Consider the following 12,609-nt stretch of genomic DNA (forward strand, 5'->3'; position numbering starts at 1 on the left):
CACCAGTCAAGGTACTAATTGAACTCCCACAAAATACAAATTCAAAGGAGGTCACAGAAGGGTGTGCACCATTCATTGTCAACTTCCAACGTGGAGTAGGTGCTTGACTCCTTGAACTGTGAGTTATGCACAGCTTATCACTTTGTGCAGGGGAGCTGACAATTATGAGAAAGAGTAAGTAAAAAAAAGACACGTGCAAGAGCATCATAAATGCCTTCCATTTATGTTGCTTTTAAATAAATGTGAAGCTTTTTTTCATGCAATCCTGAATTTGTGAGATAAAGATTATGCAGAATATTAGAATGATGAAACTGTTTTTCAAGTGCTCAGTTATTGGGTTTTGCCATCAGAAATGTAGTGGGGGCTCAAAGATGACGCAGATAGCTAGTACAGTACTGATTAGGACCTGGTTCCCAGGATTTTTTTTTCACCCAGTTGAATAATCATCCATTCATCAAAAAATCAGAATCCAATTGTTCTACCCCACAGTGAAAGAAAATTCTGGCATCGTAATTATGGAATCTTAGGTGCTTTCTGACAGGTCCTGGTGGATCTGCCTGAATGTGCCATGATGGTGGCCAAGACACTAGTGATCCTTTTTGTTGTTCTAACACTGGGAAGATGGAGTGTTCATCAAGCACTCACAGGGGAGGACACACAGAGGTCCAGCAGAGGCACCTGATGCTACCAAACTTGCCCAATGGATGCCCACTGTGTGTAAAGTATTCTGCTAGTTAGGAAGGAAGTAACAATGAATAATATCCAGACTATCTTTTTGACAGTTTCAGCATGGAAACCACCAACAGAGACAGAGAGCTCACTCTTGTAAATGCTTGCTGTGGATAAAAGTTGCCCAGAGGATGAACAGGTTTTACTTGGAGGAAATCAGTGAGGGCAGTCTCAACTAGTTTTGTGTCAGATCTGATTCTTGAAGGAGGATTAAAAGTCTTCCACAAGGCACAGGGTCATTCTAGAGCGAGGACCCTGCATGGATAAGAATGTGTAGATGTAGTTTATGAGATCAAATTCAAGTATTTACGAATGAGAGTAGCTACAAGGCCAACACAAGTTAGAGGAAATTTATTGCCAAAAGCTTTAGTTAAGTTTCTGATAAGCATGAATAGTCTTTGGATTATGATAACACTCATAGAGTTGTTCATTGATTTAGCAAAGAAGTATGTTTTCTGAGAAGGTTAGAGTTTCATTGTACATGGTTTTTTGCCAAAGTCCAAAGGACACCTGTTTTCTCCAATCCTGATAATACACAGGTGGCCCTTCTACTGGCTGCAATCACGGCACCACCTCCTTTCTAGGACCATAAAGCTTTCAGGCTGCTCTCTCTGGATCACAGCTGGGCAGATACTTGCTACTGTGCAGGCATAGCCCTGCAAAGTACAGCACACTGTGCTGAAAGAAAAACTCAAGGAGAGAATTGGTGAAGGAAAGCAGTGATGAATCTGATTCCCAACTTTTCCATGGAATCCTGGCTTCTCCTGGCTATCAGCCTGCTGCTCTTCTACATGTGAGTAACTAACCAGGTTCCTCCCCTTTAACTCAGGAGTTGGAATACACACCAGGGTTCTCTATCATCTGATTTAGAAGGTCAGAACATATGCTGGAAGGGAAGATGCTTTAAACCCTTAAGTTCCTCCTGATCTTAGGCATATACCCAGAGCTCATCCTTCTGCCCACAACTACTAACTATTCCTGTGCCTAGGAGAATAACTGACAAGGTTTGATCCTGGAGATGATCTCAGGTGGAACCTAGATAAATGTACCAGAGTCCAGCAGACACAGATTACAAACAACTGACCACCAAGTTCAGTGGGAACCTCACTCTCTTCCCAAACTTGGGAATTCTGGGACAGCTGAATTATTTGGGTTTGGCCTCAGTACTTTTGTCTTCTGTGTTCTGTCTGCTTGAAGAGACATGTGGAAGTTTCTGCACTGTGAATGTGGGCATTTCCAGCTTCCCTCCCACCCACCCTCAGCAAGGCTCACACAAGGCTCCTCGCTGCTCCCCAGACTTCATCAGAGGCTTAGATTCTACTCTTCTTCCCTTTCTGTGACATTTACATCTATCTCCCATCCTAAAACTGTATTTCTTTATCTAGTAATATGCAAAACTATTTACCTCTAAATGATGATGTTTTAGAGCAGAGAATATCTGGCAGAAATCCTGGGGAGGAACCTCACTCCACAGCTTGGCCTTGTAGAGGTGCCCCTGAGTGTGGAGATTCCTCTCTGGGACTTGGGAAGGAAAGACCTGAAATGAAGGCATGGACAATTGTCTCTTGGACAACTGACAACTTTATTTTTTAGGACTAAGTTTTTATACCTTTTTTCAGCTATGTTAAAATTATGACTTCATGAGAAAGAAAACATCTAAGTACAATACAGAATGATTGATATCGAACATACGTCATGTGCTTACAAAATACAATTATTAAAGGGAAATTACAAGAGCAAGGGAGAACAAAGAGACCTGGTTAAAGATTATTAAAAGTGTGATTGCAGCCAGTTCCCGCTCTCACCGGTGGGCTGGGGGCATGAAATTCTGGAAAGACCAGAAGTCACCCAGAGTCTTAGAAAGCTTGACCTTTCATCAAACTGCCTTAACTCTTTCAGAACCTTTTGTTCCTCAGGCTTCTTCCATGTCCTCCATCACCTGAGGATTTATAAACAATTCCTGTTGTGAAATTTTTAGTTTCATTTTATGACATTTTATAAGTTATACTCGATTTATATAGACTAGTTCAAACTGCATTGTATTAAAACTTACCTCTATAGAAGAAGAAACAAGTTGTTAATTCAACTGTAAAAAATGTTACGTATCTTATTTTCCTATACGTATATTTATATTCCTATAAACAGGAAATAATCTGAACTTTGGTAGGCCCCTCTCTTGTAGTTGAAAGCACTCTTGTGCAATGTCAAACCATTTATACATACCATATTATTCAGCCATAATTTCCCATTTGCCACTATGAAGTTAACATGTGTGAATAGCAGCTGTAAGCTTAACATGGCTGTTGTCAGCCTCTTACTTCAGTCTCTCTTCTCTACTTAGTCAGCCATCTGTAAGCCACACTGGAGCAGGGTGGTTTGCATCATCCAGAAGCTACAACTCTGGTGATCAGGACATGACACATCGAAGATATGGAGCAAGTAGACCTTCCTCGGAAAACAGCCTTAATGGGTTCTCCTGCAGAGAGAGTTGATGGGTAGAAGTAGGGAACACACTGCTTTATGACTACCATCTCAGTAAAGAAGAGTATGCCTGGCAGTTGAACATCATCAGTTTTAGAAAATTATTCAGTAATGAGTTGAATGGACTAGATATGATTTCTGAGTTATTCAAACCTCATCACAGTGTCACTCAAGGAATTTATAGGAAATCATTATTTCCTGTAGCTGGAGTCAACAAGAGTGTTTTTTTTTTTTCTTTTTTCTTTTGGTGGTACTGGGGATGGAACCCTTCTACCTCCAGGTTATACTTCCAGAACTATTTTATATTTTTATTTGGAAACAGGGTCTCTTAAGCCAGCGAGGCTGGCTTCTAACCTGCGTGATCCTCTTCTCTCTGCATCCCAAGTGCGGGGATTACAAGCGTGTGCCACCATGCCTGGCGTCAGAGTGTTTTTTTTTTTTTTTGATAGAGATCTGGGTGTCTTTGAAATTCATTACTGTTTCTCTGAAGCCAGTGGGAGCTTTGATTGCAGTTGTTGTTCAATGGAAAAAGAACATGGTGACCATCCTCCCAGTTTTTCTGGGAAGGCAGAGTAAAGAAGCACTATATCCTAATAAAGGTACATGCCTTAAACAAAAGGAAAGAAAAAAAAAACCTTGAAACAACCTGAAAGAGCAGTCTTATGGTAGTGTTTTCATGACCCTGTTTTTTTGAGTAGGTGCATTTGTACAAAATATCATTGGAGTAGAATTGGGGAAAATCTCTCTTCTAACCCAAAATGTGAATTCCTACTTTGTGGAAGAGACAGTTTTCTAAAGTGCCATGATAAAATGAAATGCCCTTCAAAAGCCTGCAGGTTGAGTCTCTTAAGAATACATATATATTTTTTCAATCAATTATTCAGCTAAATATTAGGAGCCCAAAGAACTCAGCTGCTTTTAGTGAGTCAGTGTGAATGTTTGGAGGTTTCTCAGTGGAGGTGGAAAAGGTGTTGGTGAACGATTGTGATTATTGATGTTAGGGTTTTTCCTAGGGTTTTTTATTTATTGTTTACAAGTCTTGTGTCTGTTAATTGTGAGCCCACATATACAAAAACTCACAATCCCTGTGATCTGGTTTTATCTTTCTCCTTATAGATATGGGACCTATACACATGGCCTTTTTACAAAGCTGGGAATTCCTGGACCAAAACCTCTGCCTTTTTTGGGAACTGTTCTTATATACCGCGAGGTGAGTGTTGTCTGAGCTCAGTGTTTTGCTTCTTGAGGTTCCAAAGATTGGTTTACTTCCATCATTCAAAATGTAGCTCCATGGTAGAAAGTTCCCTTATTTCAGGCCTTCAGAAACTGTGTGGCCCCACCCAGAGCCTGGCAGGTTTTTACTGGGGCTCTGTTCACAGGTCTTTAGGGTCACAGTTTGGCTCATGTGCACAGCCCTGATCTCTGGCACATCAGCATTTGATGTTCAGGGTATGGATTTTGTAAGCATGAGAAAATTTTGTTTTTTCCCCACATAGATTTCAGGAAGGTGCTTGATTAGTATTGGGATAAATACTTGAAGGTGTTCCTCAGTAACAGCTCATTACCATGGGTGTCCTAGAATTAAGCTCTCCTTTGTTCTAGGGTTCATGAGCAGCTTATCTCTTTTTTCTTGATGGTTAATTCTGAAACTTTAGTTTATCATACAGCACAAAGATTCCAGTTGGGAAATGTGCACAGACTTAAATCTCTCTGGAACAGTGTCCCCTGTGGTTATTTCCATGACTCTGTCCCTCTTTTGCCACCTTTGACATCTGTGGCAAAAAATTGAGACATAGAATCAGCGTATGCTACTTTACTTCTTTTTCTTCAAAGCCAGTACCCTATGGTTGATTCTGAGCAAGGACTGGGTATAACTGAGGCAGGATTTTGGTTGTTTATCAATGTCAGATACTGATATAATTATATTTATTGTTCTGAACAAAAATAAAATTAATTTATAAATTATTAGGGAAAAGATTATTCATAACATTATTAACATTAGGGAGGGGGAGGAAATGGGGTGGGAAGTGGGGAAGGTCTAAATGAGTAATGTGTGCATGTATGCCTCTACCATCTTGTACCCCATTATGATGCATGAATACAATACACCAATAAAAATTTTAAAAATATGGTTTAAAATCTTAAAAAACACTAGCTAAACTGAGTGTATTTTTAGGCACTGTGAATTTTGGGTGAGGCTTTGTGGCTAACCAGGGTATGGTACCTGGAAGGAGATTCCCCAGATAACATCCAGAAGACCAGCAACAAAGTTGTGCACAACTCACTCTCTATTCAGACTTCCTATCTCAAGGCTCCATGCTTATATCTCAGATTCTAACTTTTGCAATTGAACCCTTCTTTGCTGTGACTGCCTAAGAATTCTGTACACTTAAAAACAATAATTTTTCTTAATTCTTCACAGATGAGATCTTTCATAGATTTACCAAAGATCCTCCTTTTGGGGACTCATTTTTGGAGAATCAGGTATCACAACTGCATCTAAGCATTATGAAGACTTCTTTTTAAGTTTCAGAAGAGACAACTAAGAACCAATATTTAATACGTTATATCCTATGTACCGTGATGGCATCTTTCCATCTTTACAGGGGGTTGGGAAACTGGAGGCAAGTCTCCATTTTCATTTGCTTACTGGCTCACTCACTGTCTTAGTGAACAACAAGCTGATAGTTTTTAGAAGTCTGCTAGACTAAAAATGTCACTGTTGCCTTCAACTTCCTAATTATACTGGAAATCTAGAGAAAGCGCATTCGAGAAATGAAAAGTATGTTTACTCTATGGGTCATCATTTTCACAGCCATAATCCAAAGACCTGAGCACATAACTTAGAGTTAGGAAGACTTATTTGCTCATGATTTTCTTTGAAGATATTAGGGTTCCATCCCTGTGAGGCTGAGATGCTGATGTCAGGGAATGACAGAGGTGATATGTAGAGAGAGGAAGAGCACATGTCCTTCATCCTTGCATTATGGAGTCCAGAAGCAACAGAGAGAGTGAGGGGAAGAGGAATCATAAATAATCTCTAAGGGTACAGCTCCACCTTACTGGGTCAGTCTACTACCCAGATAAATTTGCCCACTGTTGAGATTAAAACCCTTATGATTTAACTACATCAACCCTGAATAGTAATAAATGCATTCTTTAGGAGACATTTTATAACTAATCATAACACTGATGGTGGAAATAAATGTGTGGCATATCTTTGGAAACCTCCTTCATTGTCCCATTGTTTTTTGTTTCTTCACATGCTCATAAAGGGAGGAATTCACAGAGTTTCAGGATTTTAGAGAAAACACAGGGACAATCTGAAAAACTTAAGATATAAGCAGTTACTTAATGTTCAAAGATAAGAACAATTTCTGAAATATGTGCATGATTCCATGAAGCAAGAGTGGCTATATTCTTATTTTCAAATATCTTCTGCATTTTCTGTCCTTTTTTTTCAAATGCCTCTGAAGAAGAGCTTCCCTGATTTCATGGGATTGCAGTTTTTATTTTCCATTTTGGATATGATGAGAACTTTTAGAACAATTTATGGGTTTTCTTTCTTTATTTATTGGTGCATTGTAATGGAGTACAAGATGGTAGAGGGATACCTGGTAGAGGGATCATTTAGCCCTTCCCCAATTCCCACACATTCTCTCTTCCTCCCTCTTTTTCATGGTTGGCTTAGTGATTGACTTTGATATGTTTGTGAATATACATCATATTATGTATATTATGGAATTTTACTCTTTCTCCTCCTATCCCTCTCAGTTACATCACCTTGTTGCTCCCCTATGGTTTCTCTTTCTTCATCTAGAGTTCCTTCTATGACCTTTTATCTCTCTAGTGTCCATGTATTAGGGAGAGCATCCTATCTTTTACTTTTTGAGACAGATTGCTCTCACTTAGCATAATGTTCTCCAGGTTCCCCACAAATGATGTGATTTTGTTCTTTTTTATGACTGAGTAAAATATTTCATTTCTTGTAACCAGGGCATGTGGAAATGTGACACAGAGTGCTACAAAAAGTATGGAAAAATATGGGGGTAAGTATTTTGAAACCTTCCCATGGGTTGATGTGTGATGATGTGATCCCTAATGCATGAGGAGAGTTTCAGCACAGACCTCATAGGCTGTAGCTCTCTGTTGTGAAGTGTTTGGTGGCTTATTCTGCCAAGGGCTCCATATGTCACCAACTTCCAGGGTCCACAGTCTCATTATGTTGACAATCTTTAAAAGATATCTATTCTCCTGGCTTTGATAGCCCAGGGTCTCAGCTTCACCTTGTGTCTAATGTCTTGTTACTTCTCTGGTCTCCATTTTTTTCTTCTTTGGACCCCCTTAACTATATAAACCCCTTATTTTACACCCTTACTATTTGTACTCATAAATGCCCAATAATATTTCCTACATTTATTCACTTTCAGTTAATAGGCAAAACTCATTTATATTAACATGAAATTTAATTTTTTAAAGATGGGCTGGTGGATATACCTAAACAGGTTGGGAAACATTGTTAAAATATTTTTTATTTCTTCTGCAAGCATACAGTTTTTCTATCTGTTTTATTGTTTTAATGTCAATCCAAGACTTTTTAGGGGTAGAAGTAGTACTAGGAATTAAATCCAAGGTATTCTGTGTCTGAGCTGCATACGCTCCAAGCCCTATCTTATTTTTTGTTTCAAAATAGCTTCTTAGATGGAAAGCCCTGGAGAACATTATGTTAAGTGAGATCAGCCAAGCACAGAAGGAGAAGGTACATAGGTTTCCTCTAATATGCCCAAACTAGGAAACACAAAGGATACCAGTGGGACTCCAGATAATGGAGGGGAAATACCAGCAAAGTTTGAATGGAAAGATAGGAGAAGAGGAAGCCTGATCTTGATTAATGAGGGTCTACATCTGAACATGTGTAAAATTATGAATAAGACATGGTTAACCTGGACAACCATTGCTGGGAGGGGGGAAGGGAAAACGGGAGCGGGGGGGGGGGATAGGGCACCAAATATAGTTTAAATGTATACTATTTATGTTCAATAAAAAAATGTTAAAAAAATAAAAATAAAATAAAATAAATAGCTTCTTATTTGGTTGTTAAGGGTCTTGCTACATTGTTTATGTTGGCTCAAATCTGCTATCCTGTCTCAGCATCCCAGATATTGGGATTACAGGCATGTACCACCTCATGTGGCAAAGTCAAGGCTTTTAAATAGATGTGTCTACAGGTCCTCTACCACATTCTACTGACTTTGAAGAAGTGATGAAGAATATTTTTAAACCACTGTGCTTCCTTTGTAATATATACTCAATAACTTTGAGGGATGACCTGAGCCAGCATGGCAACTGATTCCTTTAAGAGTTGTTGGAAATTTTCTGAGAGCTGTGGAACTGGTACAGTCTTGCTTACAAGCTACAGGCATGAGTCAGGGGCTTTGTGTCTTACTATGTGGTGACTTTTGCCTCCAATCCTCACAAAACACATGGCTAATAATAGGGTCTGCTGAATTGACTGTCCCCCAAAAGGGAATGTGATCCAGTAGCAAGAGCACAGAGCACTGGATCACCATAATCAGACCCAAAGTTCCCCTTTCATAATTCCTATTCATGAGCACTAATTTAACACCTTGATACTGAAATAATTTAATTAAACATTTTTTGGTGGTACTGGGGTTCCTGGAAACCCTTCTACCTCTGGGATACACTCCCAGACCTATTTTATATTTTTATTTGGAAATAGGGTCTCTTAAGCCAGAGGCACTGGCTTCGGTCTCCACCTCCCAAGAGTGAGGATTACAGGCGTGCACCACCATGCCCGGCTAATTAAAATTTTAATACAGGCTGTCACCCCCAGACCTCACACATGTTAGACAAGTACTTTTCCCCTCAGTTATATCATTGATGCTAATTTTGAAATATTTTGAGCATATGCATTTTTTGACAAATGGTAGCAATATGTACACATTACAAGAGTTGTGATATTTTTTCTAATTATCATAGCTTTGAAAATCTATTTTGGCTCTTAATTTCTCTTCCTGGATTTAGTCCTATGGACAGAATTTCTATGTTGTGTGTGAGTGTGTGTGTGTGTGTGTGTGTGTGTGTGTGTGTGTGTTAGTGGTACTGGGGACTAAACCCAGGGGCATTCTGTGTTTGAACTCACACTCAGCCCTTGTTATTTATTTTTAAAAAGTCTCTAAATTGCTGAGGGTTTTACTAAGTTGTTGAAGCAGTCCTCAAATTGTGATTCTCCTTTTTCAGCCTCCAAAGTACTAGGAGTACATGAATACATCATCACACTCTGCTGACAATCTCTTACTTGTTATACAAGTTAATGTTGTTATATATTGTTTGGACAGGCTTTTAACTTATGAGATGTCAAGATCAGACTGTGGGCTCATGTGTTGACCTCCAGCAAGAAATTTAGGTTTGTCAGGTTTAATTAGTTACCCTTTCTCTACACAGGTTGTATGATGGTCGGCGGCCTGTGTTGGCTATCACAGATCCAGAGATGATCAAAACGGTGCTGGTGAGAGAGTGTTATTCTGCCTTCACCAACCGGAGGGTAGGTGTTCTAGTCAGCATTCTTGCAGATATAACCTAAAATATTCACCATGTAATTTAGAGAAAAGATTTATTTACATATTGGTTCTGGTTCAGTCCATGTGAGGCCAGGCACAATTGATCTGAGGGCATGGGGATGGAAAGTGGAGGGTGGGGAGAGAGAGAGATGGAGAGAGAGAGAGAAGGAGAGAGAGAGAGAGAGAGAGAGAGAGAGAGAGAGAGAGAGAGAGAGAGAGAGAGAGAGAACATGAGCTGTGCTTCTTACATCATTGAGGCTGTAGCAAGAGAAATTAGGAGGGGAATAACCATAAATTTAATCCCCAAGGCTGCAACCCAATTGATCACCTCCTTTAACCAAAGCCTCCCCTTCTACTGAGCACCACAGGGATGTCTGTTACAGTGGATTTATCCACTTAATGGTTTACCACCCACATGACTCTAGTAAATCAACCCTGAATGTCCCCTTTAAGGAATGTTTTATATCTAACTATAAAGGTAGGCATGCAGTTTTTAAATTCAAGTATTTATTTATTTATTTATTTTTTATTATTAGGTTTCTACTTGGAAATAATAACTTAATTGAAGATTTCTAAAAGAAGTTACAGTGAGGTCCATGTACCATTCATACTGTTTTTTTAAGTTAATCATTTGCTTAAGTATAAATATAACATATTGCTGTAACACAGAACAACAGGACACTGATATGGATATATCCCATAGAGTTTATTTACATTTTATCAGTTTCAAATGCCCAATTTTCATGCCTTTCTGTGTCTGTGGGTTTAATCAAATTTATCACGTGTGCTCATGTAGACCAACCAGCACAGTCAAAATAGTTAACCACTCCTTCAACAGATTCCCTCTTGTTTGTCTTTTAGAGTTACCATGTGTTGCTTCTGCTTTTCTCTTAGCTTGGTCCTTTATATGTTTCTTTGTGTGGATTGTGCTTTTGCTGTCAATTTTTATAACTATTTTCCTATCTTACCTATATTTTTTACCCTCTTTGTTAGAAGTCCTATGGTTTCAAGCTTTCCATTTAGGTCTACGAATTATTTGTGTTAATTTTTTTATTAGGTGAGTCATTCATGATAAGGTTCACTTGTTTTATTTTATTTTTCAGAAAGTTGTGTTATTCCAACACCACCTTTGGAAGCCTATCCTACCTCCCTGGTTTCTTTTCGCACTTGACTCAAAATTATTTGGGCCTGTTTCTGTGCATTTTTTCCCATTCTAACTTGTTTTCATCCTTCACTGTGTCTTCCCCTCCTCCAGTAGCACACTCCAGTCTTGATTGCAGCATAGTAAGTCTTCATATCAGGGAGAGTGAGTGATTCCTTCCATTTAATTCCTTGGCAGAACTAAGGTATTCTTGGCCTTCTGTACTTCCATCCCAATTCAGGATAATCTACAAATTCAAAATAATTTTTAAAATATCTTGGTGGTATTTTGATAAAAATGAACTAAACTTATTAATAAATCAAGGGGATACTATTCATTCTACTGTGTTGAGTCTTTTAATAAATGAACACCCTAACCCTCTCTAGTTTTCAATTTCTTTCCTTAACATTGTCTAGATTTGGTGTAGGGATCCTGTATATATTATGTCATATACATCTATGTTTTGTCATATACACATATACATCTATATATCAAGTACTGCATTTTTATATTGGTGCATTGTAGTCATACATCTTAATGAGATACCAGACGGTAGAGGCATACATGCACACATCAATTATTTAACCTTTCTTCAATTCCCACCCCATTCTCTCCCCCTCCCTCCCTCTCATGTTTGGATTATATGTTTATGAGTGTATGTTGCACATAGATTTTGTTTTTTATATTTTCAGATATTATTGTTGTTATATACAAATGCAATTGAACTTTGAACATACCTATATCCTACAACATTGCTGAATTCACTTGTGTTTTTCTAGAAGACTTTTATGTTCTTTATAATATTCTACATTAACCATGATGTCATGTGATAATAGGGGAAATCTACTACTGTTGTAAACTTTCAGAGTGATTTTTAAAATTTTTATATTGGTACATTGTATTCATACACCTTAATGGGATGCAAGATGTTAGAGACATACATGCACATATTGCCCAATTAATCCTTACCCTGTTTCCACCCCATTCCATCCCCCTCTCTCCTTCTCATGTTTGTCTTAGTACATTGATATGTTTGTTAAAGTACATCATGTGCATTAGAGAATTTTCCTCTTCCCCATCCCATCCCTTCAGTTAGGTCTCCTTATTTGCTCATCTATAGAATCTCCTTCTTCATCTACAGTTCCTTTTATGACCCATTGTCTCCCTAGCTTTCACATATTAGGGAGAGCATTGGATTTCTTATTTTTTATGACTCACTAATCTCACTTAGCATAATGTCCTCCAGTTCCATCCATTTCCCTAGAAATGCTGCAATTTTCTTTTTCTTTATGGCGGAGTAAACTTCCATTGTGTACTTATCCCACAGTTTTGTAATTCATTCATATGTTGATGGACATTTTGACTGGTTCCATAGTTTGACAATGGTAAATTGAGCATCTATGAACATAGATATACATATTAGTTTGATAGTTTGATTTCCTTTCTTTTGGGTAGATTCCCAGGAGTGGTATTGCTGAATTATATGGTAAATTCATTCCCTTTTCTAATTTGCAATCCCACCATAAATGTTTTAGAGTTCCCACTTCTCCACATCCTCACCTGCATTTGTTCTCAGGATAGTTTTATTTGTATCTCTCTGATTGCCAATGATGTTGAACATTTTTTCATGCATTTATTGGCCATTTAAATTTCTTCCTTGGTGAAGTGTCTATTTAG

The 12,609-nt window shown here is 38.4% G+C and overlaps 1 protein-coding gene across 1 annotated transcript in view; it reads left to right on the forward strand.

The window, feature by feature from the left end:
- Window positions 1-1,451: 1,451 nt before the first annotated feature.
- Window positions 1,452-12,609, forward strand: part of LOC308268738 (uncharacterized protein) — a gene marked incomplete at both ends in the record, with an annotated part of 95,131 nt that continues 83,973 nt past the window's right edge. Inside the window, 4 exons of the mRNA XM_080703846.1 lie at window positions 1,452-1,522; window positions 4,327-4,420; window positions 7,207-7,259; window positions 9,676-9,775. Coding sequence (XP_080559972.1) covers window positions 1,452-1,522; window positions 4,327-4,420; window positions 7,207-7,259; window positions 9,676-9,775 — 318 coding nt within the window. The remainder of the gene's footprint in view (window positions 1,523-4,326; window positions 4,421-7,206; window positions 7,260-9,675; window positions 9,776-12,609) is intronic.

The sequence above is a fragment of the Muscardinus avellanarius genome (genome assembly GCF_963383645.1).
Source record: "Muscardinus avellanarius genome assembly, chromosome: 10".
Classification (NCBI taxonomy): domain Eukaryota; kingdom Metazoa; phylum Chordata; class Mammalia; order Rodentia; family Gliridae; genus Muscardinus; species Muscardinus avellanarius.